The 25,680-nt window shown below is 42.9% G+C and overlaps 1 protein-coding gene across 6 annotated transcripts in view; it reads right to left on the bottom strand.

Annotated features, from left to right (window-relative positions):
• Positions 1-25,680, bottom strand: part of GABRG3 (gamma-aminobutyric acid type A receptor subunit gamma3) — a 1,013,315-nt gene that overhangs the window by 195,337 nt on the left and 792,298 nt on the right. For all 6 annotated transcript variants that reach the window (XM_073541484.1, XM_073541483.1, XM_073541482.1 and 3 more), the window contains one exon: positions 12,003-12,140. In XM_073541484.1, the coding sequence (XP_073397585.1) occupies positions 12,003-12,140 (138 nt within the window). The remainder of the gene's footprint in view (positions 1-12,002; positions 12,141-25,680) is intronic.

The raw sequence follows: 25,680 nt of genomic DNA on the forward strand, positions 1-25,680 counted from the left end.
ATGCCATGGCATAATTTTTTTACTTTCCTACCAACAATAATGTCTTTCCTTTTGGCGTTAGCTTGAATCTTTCTAAAATTTGTCTTTTTACACATGCTCATAAAATTTTTTATGGATATTATATGCCTTTTTTTTTGCCTGAATCTATATATTTTAGAATTTGTGTACGGCAGTATAAATAAAATTGTAATCTCTGCTATACAATGTCCATATTACAGCATCATAAAACCCACATTTACTAGAACTATATATTTCTTGAATATTAATTGCATGTATATCATAAATATAAGTCTGCAAACCAGTAGTCAAATAAAAGTGACTGTAACTCATAAAAAATTAAATCTACAAATAGTAGCCAATTAACAGTGTCAGCCAATGTCAAAAAAGTTAGCCATGAAGTGAGCAATAACAATGTTGTATAATATCATAAAAGTGTCATAGTGCTCATTTTTTATCAATAGAGCCCACAAAATATTTTTTGAAACATTAGAAATCATGTTACACAATTTGAAAAAAAAATAGATTGACCACTTCTAATGAAAAAAGGAAACGTAGTTCCAAAAAATCATTGACAGATTAAGGCTATGTGCACACGTAGCGTTTTAAAATGCTTACTAAAAACCGGACTCCTTCCCAGAAATCGTGCGTTTTTTTCCACGCGATTTCACCGCGATTTTACCGCGATTATGATCGCGATTTTGCCGCGATTTTCGCGTGCGATATTCAAGCACTTTCCAAGCGATTTGAAGCATCGCTTGGAAAGTGATTGACAGGTTGGTCACACTCGTCAAACATAGTGTTTGACAAGTGTGACCAGGTTTTTACTATTGAGGCCGCCTATGCGGCATCAATAGTAAAAGATAGAATGTTAAAATGCTAAAAAAAAAATAAAAAATCGGTGTATATTTACCTTCCGGCGTCCCGCGCTGTATTCCCGGGCCTCAGCGTTCCCAGTAATGCCTTGCGAGACCTGTGATGACGTAGTCTCGCGTTGCTATAGCGATCTCGCGAGACCGCTAGAGTCACGCGAGACTACGTCATCACAGGACCTTGCCGCAAGGCATTACTGGGAGCGCTTAGGCCGGGAATGCATCGCGGGACGCCGGAAGGTAAATATACCCCGATTTTTTATTTTTTATTCTTTTTTTTACAGGGGTATGGTACCCAGGGCCTGGAGGACAGTCTCCTCTCCTCCACACCGTGGGTACCAACCGCACATGAGACGCTTAACTTCCCGCATGGTGGGCATAGCCACATGCGGGAAGTAAGCAATTCTCATGCATTCCTATGGGTGTGGAATCGCGGCAATTCTTTGTGATTCCGCACAAAAGAATGATCATGCTGTGATTTTTTCCGCGATGCGATTCCGCCGCGGAAAAAAGCACAGCATTAGCACAGCATGTGCGGAATGCCATAGGAATGCATGGGGGGCGTTCTGTACACGATTTTTAAGCGTTTTCGAGCCGAAAATCGCGGCAAAAACGCTTAAAAATCGCTACGTGTGCACACAGCCTAACTGTTTTGCTCATGTACTATCTAATACTAATTAAAAAAAGTTTTCAGTTCACTCGAATTCGGCCAGCTGATGTACATACTTCATGACATCATGATCAAAGCCATGATATCTTTCCAGGCAGTGCATATCATGACTTTGTGATTCCAAGTTATGTTAACCCCTTCACTACCAAGGGTGGATTGCACGTTAACTCCCGGGCCAATTTTTACAATTCTGACCACTGTCCTTTTATGAGGCCATAACTCTGGAACGCTTCCATAGATCCCGGTGATTCTGACATTGTTTTCTCATGACATGTTGTACTTCATGTTAGTGGTAAAATTTCATTCATATGACTTGCGTTTATTTGTGAAAAAAACGGAAATTTGGTGAAAATTTGGAAAATTTCGCAGTTTTCCAACTTTGAATTTTTATGCCCTTAAATCACAGAGATATGGCACACAAAAAACTTAATAAGTAACATTTTCCACATGATTCCTTTACATCAGCACAACTTTGGAACCAAAATTTTTCTTTGTTAGGAAGTTATAAGGGTTAAAATTTGATCAGCGATTTCTCATTTTTGCAACACCATTTTATTTTTACGGACCACATCACATTTGAAGTCACTTTGAAGGGTCTATATGATAGAAAATACCCAAAAGTTACACCATTCTAAAAACTGCACCCCGTAAGGTGCTCAAAACCACATTCAAGGAGTTTATTAACCCTTCAGGTGCTTCACAGGAATTTTTTGAATATTTAAAAAAAAATGAACATTTAACTTTTTTTCACAAAAAAAATACTTCAGGATCAATTTTTTTATTTTACCAAGGGTAACAGGAGAAATTGAACTGCAAAAATTATTGAGCAATTTGTCCTGAGTACGCCAATACCTGATATGTGGGGGGAAACCACTGTTTCGGTGTATGGCAGAGCTCAGAAGGAAAGGAGCGCCGTTTGACTTTTACAATGCAAAATTGGCTGGAATTCAGATCGGATGCCATGTCATGTTTTGAGAGCCCCTGATGTACCTAAACAGTGGAAACCCCCCACAAGTGACCCCATTTTGGAAACTAGACCCCCCAAGGAACTTATCTAGATGTGCGGTGAGAACTTTGATCCCCCAAGTGCTTCACAGAAGTTTATAACGCCCAGGCGTGAAAATAAAAAAATCATTTTTTTTTCCACAAAAATGATATTTTTGCCCCCAATTTTTTAATTTCCTATGGGCAACAGGAGAAATTGGACCCCAAAAGTTGTTTTGCAAATTGTTCTGAGTAGGCTGATACCCCATATGAGGGGGTAAAACACTGTTTGGGTGCATGGCAGAGCTTGGAAGGGAAGGAGCACCATTTGACTTTTTCAACGCAGAATTGGCTGGAATTGAGATCAGACACCATGTTGCATTTGGAGAGCACCTGATGTGCGCAAATAGTGGAAACCCCCAATTCTAACTCCAACCCTAACCCCAACACACCCCTAACCCTAACCCTAGCCCTAACCCTAATGGGAAAATGGAAATAAATACATTTTTTTAATTTTATTATTTTTCCCTAACTAAGGGGGTGATAACAGGGGGTTTGATTTACTATTTATGGTGGTATTTATATCTGGCAGCTATCACACGCTAAAAGACGCTTTTTATTGTAAAAGTAGTTTTTGCATCACCACATATTGAGAGCTATAATTTTTCCATATTTTGACCCACTGAGTCATGTGAGGTCTTTTTTTTTGCAGGACGAGTTGACGTTTTTATTGGTACCATTTTCGGGCACGTGACATTTTTTGATCGCTTTTTATTACGTTTTTTGGGACGCAGAATTTACAAAAACCAGCATTTCATGAATTTCTTTTGGGGGGTGCGTTTACACCGTTCCGCCTGCGGTAAAATTGATAAAGCGGTTTTATTCTTCGGGTCAGTACGGTTACAGCGATACCTCATTTATGTGTTTTTTTTATGTTTTGTCGCTTTTATGCAATGAAAACAATTTTATATAAAAAATAATTATTTTTGCATCGCTTTATTCTGCGAGCTATAACTTTTTTATTTTTTCTCTGATGATGCTGTGTCACGGCTCGTTTTCAGTGGTACCATGGATATTTATATGCGTCTTTTTGATCGCGCGTTATTGCACTTTTTGTTCGGCAGTATGATAATAAATCATTATTTTTTGCTTTATTTTTTATTTTTAATTTTTAAGGGGTTCGCTTAAGGAGTTAACTAATGGGACAGTTTTATAGGGCGGGTCATTACGGACGTGGCAATACCAAATATGTGTACTTTTATTTTTTTTTTTTTCCAAAAAATGAATTTATTGGTGAATATTTTTTTTTAATTTATTTAGCGATTTTATTTTAATTATTTTTACACTTTTTTTTTTTACTTTATTACAATGTCCCAAGGGGGGACATAACTGTCATGTGACAGATCGCTGATCTGTCACATCACAGATCGCTGTGACAGATCAGCGATCTATCACAGGCAGTGATACAGGCTTCCTCATGCCTGCGCTCTGCGGGAAGTGAGGATGCCAGCTTCCTGCAGGCCCCCGGAGGTCCCCGCCGCCATATTGGATCCGGGGACCTGCAGAAAAGGAGCCCCCGCAGCAGCGCTGCGGATTGCACTGCCGTGGGGGGCTCAGGGAAGCACGGAGGAAGCCCCCTCCCTGCCGATGCTTCCCTTTAACCCCCGGTACACCGCGATCGTGTTTGATCACGGTGTACAAGGGGTTAACGTGTTGGGCCAGGTGTCAGCTTTGATAATTAGCTGACACCCGGCCACGATAAGCGGCGCTCACCACGTGGTCGCCGCTTATCGCTATGACGTAATATTCCGTCCATGGTAATTAGGGCCCAGTGCACATGGACGGAATATTACGTCCAATGAAGGAAAAGGGTTAAAGGTCTTCTCAATGCCTGAAATGGAAGTGCCTAGTGAGGATGCCAGAAGATGTGAACAGGGTGGCATGGTCTTCTACAAATCGAGAAAATGGTAGCAAGCAGGCAGCAATTTTGCTGATTTAGAAAAGGAATCCACAAAAAAGTTAGAATTTAGAAAAACTTGAACTTTTTAAAATTTTTTAGTCATATTGCATACACATTGAATGTATTAATTCATTTATAGTAAATATCTATTTTACATGCAATATACTGTGTAACTATACCGTTGCACTCAGTGTGAAAAACAAGATAATCTTGTACTTATGATACCTTTTAATGGCTAACAAAAAATAAAATAAATAAGATTACAAAGAAAGCAAGCTTTTGGGACTTCTTAGGGCCCTTGCTTAGGCATTGTATAAAAAAGTTTCTGAAGAAACACAAATATATGCACAAATAAACAAAAAAAAAAAAAGAGAGGCATGGTATAATAAATGAACATTTAAATAAACAAACTGAGCTCAGAGAATGAATCTTTAATTGGATAAGATTAGTGGTGTGAAAATTTTAAAGTCCCAATATCCAAGTAAGATCAGAGGCCTGGTGCCCTCAACTTCTTTGGAGCAGATTCCTCATATTCTGTAGTGAGTCATAAATCTTTCTGACAGATTAAGTCCTGTGTGGATGGAATCAAAGACTATAATAAGTTTGTATTCCCAAATCCTGTGGTGTGCTTCTGATTTAAAAATGTCTTTTAATATGACAATTTTCATATTGTTTATGCTGTGTCCTGGACCTCAGAAATGTTTCACCACCGCTAAACTTTTTTTTATACGTAACAAGTTGAAGAGCCCGGCATTGTCCAGGCATAATAACTAACTACGGTTAGTTATAACAAATTATAATGATTACATCTATATATATAAAGCTAAGTGTATAGCCCTGCCCACTCCACATAGCCACATTCACTATAATATCCCACATCATCCCATCAGCCAGAACTACTGTACAACTACCCCTAATATCCCACATCATCCCATCAGCCAGAGCTACTGGACAACTACCCCTAATATCCCACATCATCCCGTCACAGCCACCGGACTACTATCCCCCTAATATCCCACATCATCCAATCAAAGCCACCGGACTACTACCCCAAATAACCCACATCATCCCGTCAGCCAGACTCACCGGACAACTACCACTAATATCTCACATCATCCCATCACATCCGCTGGACTACTACCACTAATATCCCGCATCATCCCATCATAGCCACCGGAATACTACCCCTTATATCCCACATCATTCCTTCAGAGCCACCAGATTACTACCCCTAATATCCCATATCATCCCGTCAGCCAGAGCCACCGGACTACTACCCCTAATATCCCACATCATCCGGTCAGCCAGAGCCACCAGACTACTACCCCTAATATCCCATATCATCCCATCAGCCTGGGGTCAGAACCAGAGCACTGAGTGGAGCAGTCCTAACTTCCATATCGGGGATCCCTTTAAGAGAGGCCTGGGGTCAGTACCAAAGTGCAGAGTGGATTTGCCCTCACTTCCATACAGGGGATCCCTTTAAGAGGAGCCTGGAGTCAGAACCAGAGCGCTGAGTGGAATTGGCCAAAGAGGGGAGATGTGCCTATGGGATGGAGAATGTGTGGTGGGTATATTGGCATGGGAGGATGTGATTCATTTCTGTCATGTGCTCTCTGCTCCTTTCTGTGGGGCAGACAATGGCTGGGAGCTTATGTTCCCAAGGATGCTAGATTTGCTCATAGCAGCCAATCACAGCTCAGCTTCTTTTAAACAGCTCTCGTGAAATAAAAGATGCTTAGTGACTTGGTTGCAAGGAAAATTGTTGCTCATAGCAACCAATCACAGCTCAGCTTCTTTTAAACAGCTCTGGTGAAATGAAAGATGCATCGTGATTGGTTGGTGATACACACATACATTCAATTTTATATAGATTATGTGGTGTTGAGACCTCATCCTTTCTCTCAGTTTCTGTCCTGTTTCTCCCACATAAAGGCCCCCAATAAGACATAATGCACAGAATTAAGCACACCATATTGGAAGAAGAACATGTGAATGTCCTGGGAATTGTGTAGTTCTGCTGTGTGTTGAGAATCTGTATCCTGTCCTTGGTCTCTACATGAGTGCAGATTTTGCAGCTCTTCACATTACATAGATAAGTTCCTCTCAGTGTATCTGAGGACATTGAACTTCAGTTCATGATTTTTCTTAAATTTGATGGTTGCCTGTAGCACAGCAAGAGAGGTTCTTTGAATATTGTTTTTAGCCGGTCATTCGTATGTAAGATGTAGTGAACTTTTTTAGCTGTTTTTCTCAGTACCTCAGAGGTACATGATTATTGTCCTATTTTTCTCCATACTGAAGTAATTGAATTCTAGTGATCCTTGTGGCTCCTATGATCTGATCACCAATAGAGGTGGGGTGGTAGCCTTGATTTAAAAATGTTTTCTTAAGATGTGTTAAATATTCATCCCTATCAGTTGGACTGGAACAGATACGATTATATCTAAGGGCCTAGCTGTAGATAATGAGCTTTTTATTGTGTTTCGGGTGGAAACTGTCCCATCTGAGGTATGTGGGACGGTAAATTGGTTTCCAATACACCAATGTCTGGATTGAACCATTTTGAATTTTTATGATGGTATCTAAAAAGTTGATTTACATTTTTGAGTGGTCGAACGTTAACTGTATTTTTGGTGAACTTTACTGAATTTGTCATGGAATTTTAAAAGTTCTTGTTCAGACACAGTCCAGATTGTAAGATGTCATCAATATAACAAAAATAGGCCAAGAGTTTGATATAGCAGGATGTTAAAAAGTCATTTTCAGTTTAGCCATGAAAAGGTTGGCATACTGGGATGCCATTTTGCTGCCTGTAGCAGTTCTGTTGTGTTGTAGATATAGCACCTCTCTGAAAGGAAACAAAAAAGTGTGTGTGAGCATAAATCTGTTGAGTCTTAACACAGACTCAGAAGGGATTAGCTTCAAGAAACGTTTGGCAAGCGGACAGTCCATTTTCATGTGAAATATTTGAATTTAGGGATTCCACATCCATTGTGGCTAAGATGACATTCTTAGGGAGAGGACCTATTATAGATAGCTTTTTAAAAGGTCCATGGAGCCTTGCAAATAGCTGGCTGTCATCATTACCAGCAGTTTAAGATCATTTTATACCCACCCTAAGATTTTTTTCAGTAAGTGTTTACACCCCTGAGATGAATGTCAGGGTTATGAATCTTGGGAAGCATGTTGAAAATTCCTGTCCTTGGATTCTTAGGGATAAAGTCCAGAAGGTAGTATTATTATTATTATTATACATTTTTATAGTGCCATTTATTCCATGGTGCTTTACATGTGAAAGGGGAAAATATAGACAAGTACAATAAACATAAGCAAAACAGGCACACACAAGTACAGATGGAGAGAGGGCTCACAGTCTACAGGGGATGAAATCTGTACACAGACCTCTGATGACTCTTTTCATCTCCCTTATATATTTTAGAGTTGGGTCATCATCCAGTATGGGGCAGTACTGTATATCCATCAGCTGTCTGTGTGCTTTTTTAATGTAGTCAACTGTATTCAGAAGGACTATGGCACCAACTTTATCTGCAGGTTTAATAGTGATATCCTTGTTGTTTTTCAGGCTGTCAATTGTCCTTCTCTCCTGCACAGTGATGTTAGGTGTTAGGTGTTTCCTTTTTTTCTTTGTCCAATATCATGGACTGCATGGAATGTCTAAATGCATCAATATGTTTGTCCAAAATGGTGTTTTGGCCAGGTGGAGGTGTCCAGTCAGATTTTTCTTGTTCTTTAGTATGACTGGTGTTTGGCTGCTTAGAACCCTCAAGTCTTCTTTACTATAAAAGAACTCCTTCAGTCTCAATCTCCTAAAATATTGTTCCATGTCACTACAAAGTTCGTTTTGTCTAGAGATTTCGTAGGACAAAATGTGAGACCTCGGGAAAGCCCACTGAGTTCTGGTTTGGTGGGTATGTGAGATGAAAAAATTAATAATACAGTTGACATATTAAAAGGCAATTGTAAATCACCAAAACATTGCAGAATTTGGGAATACAATGTTATTAAAATCTGATTCCATCCACACAGGACTAAATCTGTCAGAAGGATTTATGATGTACTACAGAATCTGAGGAATCTGCTCCAAAGAAGTTGAGTTCACCAGGCCTCTAATCTTACTTTTAAGGTCCCGTTACATTTAGCGATGCACCAGCGATCCCGACAACGATACGACCCGGTTAGGATCGCTGGTGCATCGCTAAATGGTTGCTAGTGAGGTGCCAAAGAGGCAGATCTCACCAGCAATGCAGCAGCGGTTGGCGGTCGATACTTACCTGTCACACGCAGCGAGGGTGACGTCTTCCGCCCACGTCCATGGAGTCACTCGTCGGCGCCAGCAGGAAGCCGACCACGAGAAATGGCCCATCCCGCGTTCTCGCGCGATCAGCAATATCCAGGGGGGAGCTGGGTCGGAGCTAAGTGTTACATGTAGCGAGATCGCTACCGATATCGCTGTTGCATCACAAAATCGGTGAAGCTTTAACGATATCGCTAGCAATCTCGCTTTGTGTGAAGGAGGCTTTATAGTGAGACTATAAAATTTTCACACCACTAATCTTATCCAATTAAGGATTCTTTCTCTGAGCTCAGATTGTTTGTTTATTTAAATGTTCATTTATTATACCATGCCTTGCTTTTTTGGTTTATTTGTGCATATATTTGTGTTTCTTCAGAATCTTTGTTAAACCATGCCAGAGGAAGGGACCTAAAAAGTCCCGAAAGCTCGCTTTGCAACTTCATTTATTTTTGTTTTCTTAGTCATTAAAAGGTATCAAAATTACAAGATTATCTTGTTTTTCACACTGAGAGCATTGTTTTTTCAACTGGCCAAGACAGTACCAAACTCCTTTTTTTCTTTTAGCTTTTAGCGATACCGTTGCAGCAGCCATGACACTTGTTGGTATGAACGCTAAGCTTTCACATATTCATTCAAGCCTCCTATTGAATCTATATAAATGCTTCAAGTCAAATTTCAAATATAAAGTTTAGTAAACATAAGTTCAGCTTTAAAGTGTATTGTCATAGATGATGCAATGTTATATTACACTGTTTGGATATTTCAATTACTTTGGTATAAGTGTATCCTAGCATGATATACCTCCATATAACATTTTTTCATGTCTAGATACTTTTTTATGATTATGTTTAAGACACTGTTTAAACCAAGTTAGTAGCATTAATTTTAAGTATACACTGGGCAACACTCCGAAAAGCAATCTCCAATGGGGGCCTACGACTTGCAAAAATTGCATTGTAAAAAGATGCACTTTTATAGGATACTGCCATGCTTCTAATCCTTTACTTGTGCGTGTAAGCTTAATAATAATAATACATTTTATTTCTATGGCGCCGACATATTCCACAGCACTTTACATTTCAGAGGGGATTTGTACAGACAATAAACATTACAGCATAACAATAATCACATAGATTATAACAGATACCAAGAGGAATGAGGGCCCTGCTCGCAAGCTTACAATCTATGAGGAAAAAAGGGAGACACGAAAGGTGGGTGGTAACAGTTGCCCTGATTGTATGGGCCAGCCATAATGTTAAGTGTGTAACAGTACAGATGCAGAGGGTTAATGGATGTATAAAGCATGTGGGAGCATGATGCGGGGAACCTGGTTATGGTAAAAACTTTTGGCTGTGCCCCATAGGGATAGATTAGGTTAATGTGTTGAGGCGGTAGGCCAGTCTGAATAAATGAGTTTTCAGGGCACGCTTAAAATTGTGGGGATTGGGGACTAATCGTATTGACCTGGGAAGTGCATTCCACAGAATTGGCGCAGCACGTGTATAGTTTTGGAGACGGGAGTGGGAGGTTCTGATTATTGAGGATGCTAACATCAGGTCATCAGCAGAACGGAGGGCGTGGGTAGGATGGTATACTGAAACAAGGGAGGAGATGTAAGGTGGTGCTGAGCCATGAAGAGCTTTATGGGTGAGGGTAATAAGTTTGTACTGGATTCTGGAGTGGATGGGTAGCCAGTGTAATGACTGGCACAAGGTAGAGGTATCGGTGTAACGATTGGCGAGGAATATGATCCTGGCAGCAGCATTCAAGATAGTTTGGAGGGGGGAGAGTTTGGAAAGAGGGAGACCGATTATAAGAGAGTTACAATAGTCGAGATGAGAATGAATAAGAGAAACAGTAACAGTTCTTGCGGAGTCAAATGTAAGAAAAGGTCAAATTCTAGAAATGTTTTTTGAGGTGCAGATAACAAGAGCGAGCCAGTGATCGTATGTGGGGGACAAAGGAAAGCTCAGAGTCAAGTATGACCCCAAGACAGCGGGCATGTTGCTGGGGAGTAATAGTGCTTGACACATAGGGTAGTGCCAGGCAAACATGCACCATTGTGGGTCAAAAGGTTTCAATCGCAGCGCAACTTGGGTCCCCAGGGTTTATCTTAAAGTGTTATTGTGTGTTGGAAAGATTTTCACTCTGGAGACAGCTGGACTGTACTAGTTTTCAAATCTCAAACAAGAAAATGTGTAGATTACCATGTATGGTGAAGTAAAAACAGCTTTTATTTATACAGTAAAAATACAAAGATATACAATTAGCCAATATAGTGGCCCACAAAGTAGGTAAATCACAACAGCATGAAAAGGAAAAAAATCAGTCTAAAAACATGATTAAATTGGGGAGTAAATTGGAAGTAACAGGAGCAGTGAATAGCATGATAAGTTTAATGTTTATACCATAATAGTCTATAATAATAATATATAGTCCCAGTAGGAACTCTCATAAATTAATAGTATATATAAATCAAATGATATATCAGGTAAACATAAGTAGAGTAGATTTACCTAGGGTATTGTGGATCCAGATACCCCTATGCACATTTCGGCGTATTAGCCTTCTTCTGGGGGGGAAAGGCTGTGCTTTGCCGTTAATTTATCAATTACGGTACATGGCAAAGATGCTCCACCAGACTGTAGTGGTTATTTTAAACACACTCTGCTCAGGTGACAAAAATCAAGGGGCTAACACAAGTATGAGACATTCGATCAATTTTACTAACTGATGTTGTCACACTGACACACGCACTAAATATAAAGCACCTAATAAACCTTCATATTATTATGAACAGTCAATTTTTTTTCTGAAGAAATACAAGCTGTGAACCACTTTGTTCACCACTTCTGAACATTAGGTACATGAGTATAATCCTGAGATGAAGAGAATATACAGCATAATAAATATTAGCTCTACATATCTAACATTATCTGTATTTACCAACTCATAGCTTATAATGATCCTTTTAGAGTACTATTCACTGAACATGCTAGCATAATGATAGCAAATGTCAGATTACGGAAAACAGGCGAATATGCTGAGACAGCATACACCTATTTAGGACAACATGGAACTATTCACTTTACTCTTACCACTAAGAAGACATAATTTCTGTTCATAAATGAAGAACTTTTCTGAGAATCCAACAGATAATTTTTCAACAAATTGATAGAATTATATAAAATTGCATCTTACCTGCTGATGTTTGTACAAGTTCAGTAGTATTCCTGAGGCCCATGAAATCAAACTGATAAAGCCTCCATGATTTCTGATTTGCTGTTTCTACGGAATTTTTTCTCCATCTGTAAACCATCTCTTCTTTTGGATAACCATCTGTCAACAAAAAAACAAAAACAAAAAATCTTATCTTTCACAATCAAAGACTATATTTGGACATTACTATTATAAATAATCTTAAAGGGGTTGTCCAGTTAGAACCAAAAAGTCTGCAGTCATTCTGTGTGATTGCAGACTTATGAATCCCCCTAGTGTACGCCAGTTTTGGACGGGTGAGCGAACGGTATATATGAGTTATACATACCCACAGCCTGTGGGTGCAGCCTCGCTCTTCATACACTTGTATGGTGTGAAGCTGCACCCTCTAGTCAGTCATGTCCACTGGCCATTTACAACACTGGTCGAGGTGCGGCCTTGCTCTATACAAGTGTATGCAGCGAGGTTGCATCCACTGGCCGGGAGTATGTATAGCTCAAACATACCCCCTGTTCCCTGGTCAGAAACTGGCGAATCTCCTTAGCACACAATGGGTACACTAGGGGGGTGCATAAGTCTTTAGTCAAACAGAATGACTACAGATGTATTGGTTTGATCTGGACAGCCCCTTTAATACCTCACACTCAATTTTTCCACCAAGGCCAAGGAAGAGCTGTCTAATGACAACAAAGAACAAAATTGTAGACCTGCACAAAGCTGGGATGGGCTACAGGACACTAGGCAAGCAGCTTGATGAGAAGTCAACAACTGTTGGCACAATTCTTAGAAAATGGAAGAAACACAAGATGATTCTGAGAAAGGTCAGGAATCAGCCCAGAACTACATGGTAGGACATAGTAAATGACCTGATTAGAGTTGGGACCACATTCCAGTTAGTAACACATTACACCATTGTAGATTAAACTCCTGCAGGGTAAGCGAGGTTCTCCTGCTCTCACCAGCACATGTCCAGGCCCATTTGAAGTATTCCAATGACCATTTGGACGATCCATAGGAGGCATGGTCAAAGGTCATGTGGTCAGATGAAACCAAAATCAATTCTACTCGCCGTGTTTGGAGGAAAAAGAAGGATGAGTACAACCCCAAGAACCCCATTCCAACTGTGAAGCATGGTTGGGAAGACATTATACTTCCGGGGTGGTTTTCTGCAAAGTGGACAGGATGATATTGCACCATATTGAAGGAATTTTGGCCATAAACCCCATTCCCTCACTAAGAGCATTTAATATTGGTCATGGCTGGATCTTCCAGCATGACAATGACCTTAAACACACAGCTAGGGCAACTAAGCAGTGGCTCTGTAAGAAGCATTTTAAGGTCCTGTAGTGGGCTAGCCAGTCTACAGACATGAATCTAATGGAGAATCTTATAGGGGAGCTAAAATTCAATGTGTCAGTCCTGAAACCTGAAAGATATGGAGAAGATCTGTATGCAGGAGCAGGTCAAAATCTCTGCTTTAGAATGTGCAAACCTTTTCAAGAATTACATGAAATGTCTGACCTCTATAATTGCAAACAAAAGTTTTGTAACATCCCTATTGTATTGACCCTCAGGACCAAACAGGGTCAATGTTCCTGCTTTTTTACACATTTGCAGACATGATGAAAATGATGTCTTCGGCTATACTACATGAGGTATATTCCACTTCACCCTAAGGATGACACATATTGGGCGAGAGATTTCCTTTTTTTCCATTTAACACTGTGTTATAATGATATTTGTCTCCATATGCTAAATGCTTTGTTTATGACCACCGTTATTTTGAGGCAGAGTAACAGAGTTGCAATCCACAGATCTATCATCTCTATTAATGACTTATCCACCCCTGTGGCTTTCTATTCATTTTACAATACCTACATGAAATGGGGGGGTAGTGTATCCCCTTTTTAGAGACTTGTACACCACTATGGCTGTCTATTCATTTATATTACCAACAGTTGAAACCAGAAGTTTACATACACTATAAAAAAACACATATGCAGGTTTTTCTGAATATCGGACATGAAATCAGAATAAACCTTTACTGTTTTAGGTCAATTAGGATTACCATAATTATTAATATTTGCCAAATGCCAGAATAATGAGAAAGAGAGAACGTTTTAAGGCATTTTTATTACAGCAAAACAACCCCAAAACATGTTTAAACCTCCACCATATTTGACTATAGGTACTGTGTTCTTTTCTTTGTAGGCCTCATTCCATTTTCAGTAAAAAGTAGGGATGAACGGACATGCTTGGTGATACTCAGATATCACTTGAGTATCTGAGTGCTCGGATGTGCATTGCACTAGATGAGCATTGGCCGATGCTCGGATTTGAAACTCGAGCACCTGTTACAGAGCCAATAAGCATGCAGTGATTATTTGCCAGTCACTGTAATGCCGTAGCTATCTTTGCAGTGGCATTACTCTGACTGGCCTCATTACCTCATCAGAGGTTATAAAATAATTGGCCTGCTATGGATTTGCAAATTTAGTTGTTCTATAATTGACTATTGTCATATATACTATAGAACTTGGTTTGTGTGAAATTTTCATTCTTTTGAAATAAAAAACAAAATTGAGTCTGACAAAAGACCAATCTTTATGACTAAAACAGGGTATTTCTAATTCCCTCTGAGTCCCTAATTTTGTCACTTCTTGCTTCCTTCATAAATTACACTGAAATTTCCAATTTTTTTTGTAAAAATTAAATTTGAATTTACTGAAATTATTTATTTTTTAAATGTTTTTTAAATTTTGCCTTATATACAAGTCAGTATACAGGAAAAATCAGAATCCATACTTTCATCACCAGATGTTACATGTTACAGAGGCAAACGCAGACTGTACTGTGATGTCAGGGCAAGAAGAGGAGGAGGGTGACCCTCAGGGTGAGGAGAGTGTGAACAGAGAGGATGACAATGAGGTTTGTAGATCCCACTTGTTGTGAACTCAGAGGTATGCAGCTGAGTAGCTCAGGAGAGGAGGTGGAAGAGGAGAAAAATTAGTAGGTTATGTTGCGGCTTCTCACACAGACACAAAGTGACACAACCACGACAAGCACTGCATCCTCAGGTCAAACTCTGCCTGAGGCCAGCACCGGTCACAAGTATGCAATTCACAGGGGTGGCAAGGGTTGCCTATCCTAGGCATTTTTTGAGACCGCAAAAGAAGGCCCATCATCAAATTTGCAAAAAAAAAAATTAGTAGAGGCAAAAATTGCAATAATTTGACAACTACATGCATGACCTGGAACACGCTTTAGTGTGGGAATCTCACTGCGCTAAAATATGATTTAGCGTGCCTCGTCAACCACTGACCATCCCATCAACCCCATCTGCTGCTTCTTCCTCCTCTGTCACCATTCCAAGTGTTCACACACAAGTCTCCAGCCACAGAAACTACAATTGTTAACCCACCACAGTCGGTGTGAAAGACAGCTGGTCAGCTGTTAAGGAAGTAGACATAACTGCTGATTTTGTGTCACCTAGCACAACACATCTTTTTCAATCTACCATAACATCTCCGCCTGCACCTCACTCACAGTCCAGCAGTTTGTCCTGCTCTGCATACTCCACCCAATATCAGCACAGCACCTTGCTCTCATTCCTGCATTTGTGGTCATGTAAAAGAATGTTTCCTTCTACACATGTCAAAGCTAACAACTTGAACTCCACCAGTTTCAATCTGTTGGCCATGGAAATGCTGCCTTTACGCCTGGTGGATACAGACAGTTTCCGAAAGTTTATGGCTCTCTCAGTTCCCCGTACAAGTTGCCCAGGCACCATTACTTCTCAAAGAAAGCTGTGCCTGTGCTACACCAGCATGTTGCTGACAACATCACCCGTTCCCTTAAAAAATCTATGTGTGCCAGGGTACATTTCACCACTGACACCTGGACAAGAAAACATGGGCAGGGACCTTACATCTCACTGAATTGGCCCTTGGTGACTCTGGTGGCTGTAGGGGCAGGTGGTCAAGGGGCTGTTCCACAAGACTTTGAATCCTCCAGGCTTGCAGAACAAACCTCTGTATCTAACAGTTATTTCACTTTTTCTGCTTCCTTCTCCTCTTCTAGGGCCTCCACCTGTGCCCTCAACCTATCACTTAATCAGAAACGCATTCCAACAGTGCAGATAGAATCTCCCCCACCTCCGTACAGGCAGGCATGGCTCACCACAATAAGGCAGTGTTTAAATTAATATGCCTTGGAGATCACAGTCACACAGTTCATGAATTGTGGACAGGTATACAGGCAGAGTTAGAGCAATGGCTGTCTCCACTAAACCTGGAGCCAGAGAAGGCCATGAGCGATAATGGTGTAAACCTGGTGGTGACCCTACGCTGTGGCAACCTCACACACATGTTTTGCATGGCTCACATCCTCAAGTGGGTGGTACAGCAATTTCTTTGCCACTATCTTGGCCTGGATGCACTGCTGTAGGAAGTACAGTCGCTGTGTGTTCACTTCCGATGATCGCACCCTGGTGGACATCGACTTGCATCGCTACAGAGGTAGGTCTTTCGGCCTACCGGTTAACTGGTTGGTAAGCGATGTTCAGACATGGTTGAATTACACTTTGCACATGCTGCAGCCACTGTGGCAGCAGCAATGAGCCCTATTGAAGTATGTCCTTTTGCATAGCCTTGGCCAACACAGTCCAGATGTGGTGAAAATCACGCTTGCGGAGTGAGCATAGGTGAAGGACCTCTACACCCTTCTGCACAGTTTTGAAATGGCTACTAAAATGGTTAGCGCTGATGATGCCATCATCAGCATCACTATTTCAAGTTGGATCTCCATCTGGTGGGTTGCCTGCGGTAGAAAGTGTGTCAGGGCTCTATTATAAGATTTCTACTCTGTGGAAATTAATGCCACTTTAGTGGTGTGTGACAATTAGTTTTTGAAATATGGAGACTTCTTCTGCTGGGTTGCCCATGTAAGTGGGTCTCCCAGACAGGCCTACACTTACTTTCAGTCAACTACTTGTGTTACTTTCCTTACATTTTTCTACCAATAGTAGTATGTAAAACTGATGTTTGTGCCATCTGAGTGTGGAATAAAAAAAAAATGGAGGTGTTGCATGAGGTGTAAAGCCTCCAAACTAAGGAGGCTTACATGTCTTAATTAACTGCCATGTCCTCATTAAAACTTCAATTCCATGCTGTAAAGGCTGGGCCACACCGTGGTACCTCATGAATAGTCCTTGGCTGACTGCTTGTGGGCCATTATTACAATTTCTTCTGTGTCAATTGATCAGTCAACTACCCATGTTAATATTCTTACATTTTTCTATCAATAGCAGTCTATAAAACTGATTTTTGTTCCATCTGAGTATGGCTGGAATAATAATAAAAAATAGTTGTTGCATGAGGTGTGAGGCCTTCCAATTAAGAAGGCTTATAGTGCTCCCTTAACCACCAGATCTTCATTAAAACTTCAATTCCAAGCAGTAAATGCTGGGCCAGAGACTGATACCTCATGCATGGTCCACCTGTGCAGCCTTTCACAATTTCTAGCTGCCTTCCAAGTCCAGGGCAATTAGATACAGTGCCAAGGGTTGTAAATCTCTTGATTCTCCTCTTCTTTCTATCTGGTTTCAGGTGTGATTTTCATTCCTGTTACTAGTCACAGGTAATTTTGAATGAGCATCACATGCTTGAAACAAAGTTGATTATCCACAATTTTGGAAATGTGCCAACAATTTTGGTAAGCCAATTTTTGAAGCTTTGTAGGAAATTATGTTCAAATTGCTTTTTTCCTCTGTATTTTGTGTTATTGCAATACACACAAAGGAAATAAAAAAGTGTGTAACAAAAAATGAGTAATTGCAATAATAATTTTCTGGGCGAAATGTCATTTTCTAGAACAATTTCAAGGGTGAGAACACTTTCAGTCATGACTGTACACAAAAAAATGGCACTGAAATTTGCAGGTACCTCAGCATTATTATATGTTAATGATGGTTTACTCAGATTTTGCATGTGTCCAATCTACCATGCATCCAGCATAAGGTTTCATTTTTCCAGTTTTAACCCCTTCCCTCAACAGCCAATTTCCATTTTCATTGTTGCTTTTGCTCCCTTCTTCAAAACTCCATAACTTTTTTACTTTTCTATCCACATAAATGTTTGATGGTTTATCTACTGCAAGTCATCTTTCCTTTTACCATACAATGTATTGGAAAACAGAAAGCAAATTCCAAGTACGGTGAAATTGCAGAAAAAATCCCTGCAATTTTCACATTGTTTTTTGAGGTTTTTTTTTACGGTGTTCATTTTGTGGTAAAGATGACCTGGCATGAAAATTTTCCAAGTCAGTACGATAACGGAGATACAAAGCTTAAAAAAAAATTATTATCTAACAATGACTAAAAAATTAGAAATTTGTAGAAATTTTTTTTTTTTAATCTCTGTAGCCATTTTCCAGGACCATTTTTGATTTCATGAAGCTGTCTATTGGGCATCGGGTTTCTGCCTCTGCAGAGGAGGAAGCCTGAGCTTTGCCTTCTGCGGTCTCTCATTCCTCTCCAGCTGGTGAGGAGGCTGCTTAACAGAGATGTCGGTCCCAGCACCTTGACCAGGCTAATGCTAGGCATTGGGTTGCTCCTCCTGGCTCTGCTATTGTATCATGCGTGAGTCAGCAGCAAGCAGACGCTTCTTGGACTAAGTCCTGCCTTTCCCCTACTGAGCATGCCTGTGGGACGTCCTCTCATTGGAGGTCAGAGGTCACATGCGCCGGTCCTGTTGCTGCTCTGATTCGACCATCAGGAAGGTCCGGGAAGGCTGCAACTATAAAAGGTTTGCATGGTTGCCCAGCCATGTGCTAATATAGAGATTTCCTCTTATTGCTATAGTGGTGTGTATGATGATGGATGTCTGAAACTGGCGAATGACTCATTATATATTCCCTCCCTCAGTTGTGCTTGAGGCAGGGTTCCAGAGTAGAGTCAGCACCGAGCACTGGCACTGCCTAGCGCCGCAGTGCACTCAGCTTCTCTAGTCCATTAGCACCTGAGGGCATCAGTCACCACATGGCTCCACAATACCGCTGGTACCGCAGCGTCTATCAGAGTGGCACCATGCGCAGTTAGGTGCACTTTCAAGCACTAAGCTTACGCTGGTTAGTGGTGTCTGCCAGGGTAGACATTGTACCCGCTCAGGGCAGTAAGCTATACTTTGTCGCGCCCTGTGATGCATAACAGGGCACGCTTTATACGCCGGCTAGGGCGAACTCTCTGAAGTAACAGAGTTTGTTCTTGCACACACCGGGTCAGTGGGTTCCCGCCAGTGCCAGGCTACCTTCTGTCATATTCCATTCGCTATTGTCTAGCAGCAGTTAACATCTCTTCACAGTGGACCCTGGACTGCGAACGCACCTAGCCGCTACGTACTTTAAATTAGGTGCATTCCGTCAGTCCGTAACACTGTCTGAGAGCTTGTTTTTTGCTGATCAAGCAGACCTTTTTGCTGATTCTATTTTTATATATTGTATATTTGATGTTTGATTACTTGGTATTTCATTCTTTTCCTGACATTGTGGTAACCAGAAAAATGCAAGTTTGGGGTTTTTAACTCCTTCATGAATTTAAAGGTACCCAATGCATCTTGGTCGTTAAGTAGTTACTAGCCTTAGACAGGGGACAAGGAGTCATCCCGGTGGGTGGTCCTACCCCCCACAAATATGAACACTGTGATTGGCTGTTCAATTCTAAATAGCCAATCACAGTGTTTTCAGTGTTTCAGGCAATCAGATTGCCTGAAACACTGATATCTATCCTTTATCGGTGATGTAAGAGCACTAATGTTGAGCATTCCGATACCGCAAGTATCGGGTATCGGCCGATATTAGCTGTATCGGAATTCCGATACTTAGTTCCGATACTTTTTTCATATCGAATACCGGAATCGGAAGTTCCCATAATGCTAGGAGCCCGCTCGATTTGATTCAGCCAATGGGGCTCCTCAGAAGTGTGGGCACATCCTGTTAGGCATGTAGGCATGTTAACTACTGGCATGGCTGTGATTGGCTGCTGAAATGATGTCATGATGCACTATAAAAACCGCAGCAGCCGCCATTTCTGGTCTCTCTGCTGTGAATTCAGTTAGGGACAGGCTGCTGTTGAAGACTGTGAGGGACAGTTAGAAATAGCGATCATCAAACATATCTATTGCTCTACCCAGGCTACATAATCCACCACTGTAGCATTTTTGTAGCCCAGCAGCGCTGTTTTAATAGCTGTCTGCAAGGGCTGTGTGAGTGCAGACCCATGCTGTGTAGTGTGTCCTGCAGGCACGTCTGCTTGTAGGCCGGCCAGCATGTGTTTCTGCCTCATACACACTTTTCTTTTATTGCTGCTTTTTTTTTCTCCTGTATAGTGTGCTTCCATACGTATCCCTATACGTTGGTTGCAAACACTAAAGGAGTGGACAGAGGAGCCTTTCAGCAGCCTTTCAGTGCTATAGCCCATTTCTCTGCACTGTTTTTGGCTGTCTGATAGGTCTCTCTTTGTGTGAGTGCAGCTCACGTTGCAGTGTGTTCTACAGCCACCGCTCGTTGTAGTCCACTCAGCGTGCGTCACTGCCTCATACATAGTCCTTTTTTGCAGCAAATTTAGCCAGATTTTTGCTCCTATATTAGTGTGCTTCCATCCGCATCCATTGTCATTGGTTGGTTGCAAACACTATATAGGATTAGATAGAGGAGCCTTTTTGCTGGCTTGTGCCCTTCAGGGCCAGCCAGACTAGTATCACCCTATTTTTTGGAGCCTCATCAATTGCATTGTAGGTTAGCTTCCTGCATTGTAATCGCTCCAAAAAGTTTGTGATACTATATCTTTCAAACTTTGGTCACATCCTTTTCTTCCCCCCCCCCAAAAAAAAGGAAATAAAGTTCACCAAACACTCCACTTTACAGTTGTGTAGGCCACATTAGATCATATTAAAGTGTAGTACACACACTCTTAGCCAAACTAGTGTTTCTTATACTGGTTAGCAGGTGTTCAGGAATAAGAACACTAAGCCACCCCTTTTTTACTTTTCTGCCTATCTTTATCAGTCTACCAAGATGAAGAAGGCAGGGAGTAAGGCACGTGGTCGTGGCCGTGGAGTTTCAGCAGGGAAAGGACGGGCGGATTCAGCAGGGAGAGGACGTGGGGATTCGGTGTCTGCTGCGGCCACCAGTGACCCGGCATCCCCCACTTTTACCAGGCAACAGTCCTTCATGCGCAGCTTTGTAGCACCTCGCCGTACCCCACTGCTGCGTGATGAACAAATTGAAGCCATTGTCGGATGGATGGCAGCTAATGCATCTACTTCAATGACTTCCGCATCCTCCCAGGGCCAGAGCACTGAAGAGCAACCATCTGTCTCTTCACCACCTGCCAAATTGCCCAGGCAGTCTGAGAGCCCTGGACAGGAGCCATCTCAATCTTTACTTCTGTTCTCAGAATCTGTTGGCTTGGAAAGAGGTGGGCAGCCAAGCAGCATTCTAGAGCGTGAAGAAGAGGGAGTATGCAGTGATGCGCAACTGCTTTGTCCCTCTGAATCTGAAGAGGCGGGTGGGCCAGTGCCTATTGTCAGCACACCTCAGTGCTCATCTGATGATGATGAGACTCAGTTGCCAATTTCTGGTGCGTACGGTGCTGGCGAGATAACCCAGGACCAGCCGGTGCTTGAAGAGGGGAGTGGAGATGATGAGGTCCTTGACCCATCGTGGCGTCAGCCACAGGAAGGTGGTGGGAGCAGCTCTGAGGAAGAGATTCCTCGAACGGCCAAAAGAGGAGGGAGAGGGCGGGGGCAGACTTTGTTGTCTGTAGCCTCCACTTTGGCACCCGTGAGGAGCAATCCTCTTCCAAAACACTAAACGGGCGCTCCCAGGACTTGCAGTGCGTGGTCTTTTTTTGACACAGTTGCAGATGACATTTCCTTTGTCAAATGCAAGCTGTGTCATCAGAAAGTTAAACGAGGGAAAAATGTGAGCAACCTCAATACCACAAATATGTGGAAACATGTGCGTACCAAGCACGAGGTGGAGTTACACAGAAACACTGAAGATGTAGGCCAACCTTCAGCAGCACCTACCACCTCTTCAGCTCGTGTTGGGGCCTCTTCCTCCAGCTCACACACAGCTGGTTCGGCTTCCTCACTGGAACGCCATGGAAGAACCTCTGCCACTGTTGTCCAGTGACCCAGTGAAATTCCACCCACTGAACCACATTCTCAGTCATCAGCACACTCCCAGGCCACTCACCAGCAATCTGTAGCACAGGCATGGGAGAAAAAGCGGCCATACTCGGCAAACCATCCCTGAGCACTGGCTCTGAATGCCTGCATTGCCAAACTACTGGCCCTTGAGATGCTGTCATTCAGGCTGGTGGAGACTGACACCTTCCGGAACTTGATGTCATTGGCAGTTCCACAATACAATGTGCCCAGCCGCTTTTATTTCAGCAGGCAAGCCGTCCCTGCCCTGCAAAAGCATGTGGAGGGAAAAATAAAAAATGCGCTACTAAACGCCATCAGTAGCAAGGTCCACCTGACCACCGATGCGTGGACCAGTAGTCATGGACAGGGACGATACCTTTCCCTCACTGCCCATCGGGTCAATGTTGTGGAGCCGGGTACAGATCTGGAGAATGGCTCTGTACGTATTCTGCCAACTCCAAGGATTGCAGGAATGCAGTCTGTACATATTGAGTCCTCCTCCTACTCTAGTTCCTCGGAATCAGCACTGCATGAGCCTGTTAGGCCAGATATGAGCACAGGTGTGGCCAAACGTCAACAGGCCATCCTTAAATTAATTTCTTTGGGGAATCGGAGCCACACAGCACAGGAGCTCTGGAATGCCATCAAGCAGGAGAGCGATGTGTGGTTTGTGCCAGCGAATCTCCAGCCAGGTTTGGTAGTGAGTGACAATGGCAGAAATATAATGGCAGCTCTGGGCCTAGGCAACCTCACTCACATACCATGTCTGGCACACGTACTCAATTTGGTCCTGCAGAGCTTTCTGAGGGACTATCCGGATCTTGATGCACTGCTGCACAAGGTTTGCCGAGAGTGTGCTCACTTGCGGCGTTCCAGCATGGCAAGATCGCGCATTGCATCTCTGCAATGCCGATTCCGCCTGCCAGAACATCGCATCATATGTGACCTCCCCACCAGGTGGAATTCAACGTTACATATGTTGGAGCGGTTGTGTGAGCAGCAGGCAGCAGTAATGGAGTACCAGCTGCATCAGGCGCAAACAAGTCGCACTGTGCGCCAGACACACTTCACCACCACTGAGTGGGTCACTATGAGGGACATCTGCCAAGTTTTGTGTGCCTTCGATGACTCCACGCGGATGGCCAGTGCACATGATGCACTAGTCAGCATGACTGTCCCCCTTATCTGTCTGCTTCAAAAAACCTTACAAGCACTAAGTGAGGAGGTTTTTGAAGAGGTCGAGGATGAGGAGTCAGAAATGCCATCTGCTTCTGGCAATTCTGCGCAACGTGCCTCCACACAAAGGCCCAGGCAGGGGACACTTAGTGAGGAGGATGACGAGGAGTCAATGGAGGAGGGGGAACACATCTCTCCAGAGGAGGGAGGTACACAAGGCTCTAGTAGTCAGTGTGTACAGCGAGGGTGGGGTGATGCTGAGCAGGCTGAGATTCTGCCTCAAGCTGGGGACAGCATTTCCGGTCCAGTTGGAAGTCTGCAGCACATGGTTGATTTCATGCTGCAGTGCTTGTTAAATGACCGCCGCATCGCCAACATTCTCCACACGGCTGATTATTGGGTGTACACCCTCCTAGATCCTCGCTACTGGGACAACTTACAAAGCCTCATACCACAGTTGAACCGGGAGCGAAAAATGCGGGAGTACCAAGAAACACTTGTGCAGGCCATCATGTTCTCCATTCCCCCCCGCAAGTGTTGCTGGTAGTGCTTTTCAAAGCAGCCATGTGGGTAGAGGCAGTGGAGGAAGCTCTGCACAAAGAGGTAGCAGAGGCAGTGCCGCAGGACAAGGCAAGGCCAGTATGGCCCAAATGTGGAAAAGTTTTGTGGGACCGCCACAAACGGCTACACCATCACAGACGGCTCCAGTCAGCAGGAGGCAACGTTTCCATCAGATGGTGACAGACTACTTGTCTTGCCCTGTTAGTGTACTCCCAGACGGCTCTTCCCCGTTCAAGTATTGGGTCTCTAAGCTGGATACATGGCCAGAGCTTAGCCAGAATGCATTGGAGGTGCTGGCTTGCCCTGCTGCCAGTGTATTATCGGAACGTGTCTTTAGTGCTGCAGGTGGTGTGGTAACAGACCGTCGCACGCGACTATCCGCCGATAATGTTGACCGGCTTACTTTTCTGAAAATGAACAAGGCCTGGATCTCACCTGAATTTGCCAGTCCCCTTCCAGAATAAATAGTTGGCTGGCAACAGGATCCAGGTCTCCTGTTGTGTTCATGTTTCTATGACCTGAACTTTATTTCCTGGGCTACAGCAACGCCCGTTGTTGCTCAGAAGTGCTGTCCACACAGACAAAACACTCGCTCATGTGTAAGTGGGGTTCGGTAACGTCAGCTGATCCCCTGCTGTGTGTATGGCAAAGTGTCCTGCTCCCTCCACAGTCAAACAACCTCAGATTTACACCTGGCTCCAAGTAGGCCTCGGCCTACTACCTGATTTTCCCTGGGCTCTGACACCGCCAGTTGGTGCTCAGAAGTGCTGTCCGCACAGACAAAACACTCGCTCATGTGTAAGTGGGGTTTGGTAACGTCAGCGGATCCCCTGCTGTGTGTATGGCAAACTCCCCTGCTGCCTACAACTTCTGACTACCTCTGATTTAATATGTTCTCTGATTTGCCCTCTGTCTCCACTCTGTTTTGAGTATTTCCTCCAGCCTACAACACCGCCTGTTTCTGCTCTCAAGTGCCGTCTGCACAATCCACACTTGTTCCTGTGTTACCTGGGTCCTGTAACATCTACTCATCTCCAGAAGTGAGTCCGGCAATGTCTCCTGCTTTGTCTACATTCCCACTACTTGTAGTGGAAAAGTGGACAGAGCAGGAGACATTGCCTGACTCACCTCTAGGGAGAAGCTGCTGTTTCAGAACCCCAGTAACACAGGAACAAGTGTTGGTTATGCAGACGGCATTTCAGAGCAGCAACTGGTGTGGTTGGAAGCCAGAGGAAATACTCGAAACAGAGTGAAGCCAGAGGCCTAATTGGAGTACGTTGACAGTTAGTAGTAGTGTAGAAATAATCGAAAACTGCCACCAAGTAGGCCTCAGCCTACTACCTGATTTTCCCTGGGTTCCGACACCACCAGTTGGTGCTCAGAAGTGCTGTCCACACAGACAAAACACTCGCTCATGTGTAAGTGGGGTTTGGTAACATCAGCTTATCCCCTGCTGTGTGTATGGCAAAGTGTCCTGCTCCCTGCAAACTCAAAGTACCTCAGATTTACACCTGGCTCCAAGTAGGCCTCGGCCTACTACCTGATTTTCCCTTGGCTCCGACACAGCCAGTTGGTGCTCAGAAGTGCTGTACGCACAGACAAAACACTCGCTCATGTGTAAGTGGGGTTCGGTAACGTCAGCTGATCCCCTGCTGTGTGTATGGCAAAGTGTCATGCTCCCTCTCCCTCCACAGTCAAACAACCTCAGATTTACA

The sequence above is a fragment of the Dendrobates tinctorius genome, unplaced genomic scaffold, assembly GCF_039654945.1.
Source record: "Dendrobates tinctorius isolate UK_male_01 unplaced genomic scaffold, ASM3965494v1 ptg000121l, whole genome shotgun sequence".
In the NCBI taxonomy this organism is placed as follows: Eukaryota; Metazoa; Chordata; class Amphibia; order Anura; family Dendrobatidae; genus Dendrobates; species Dendrobates tinctorius.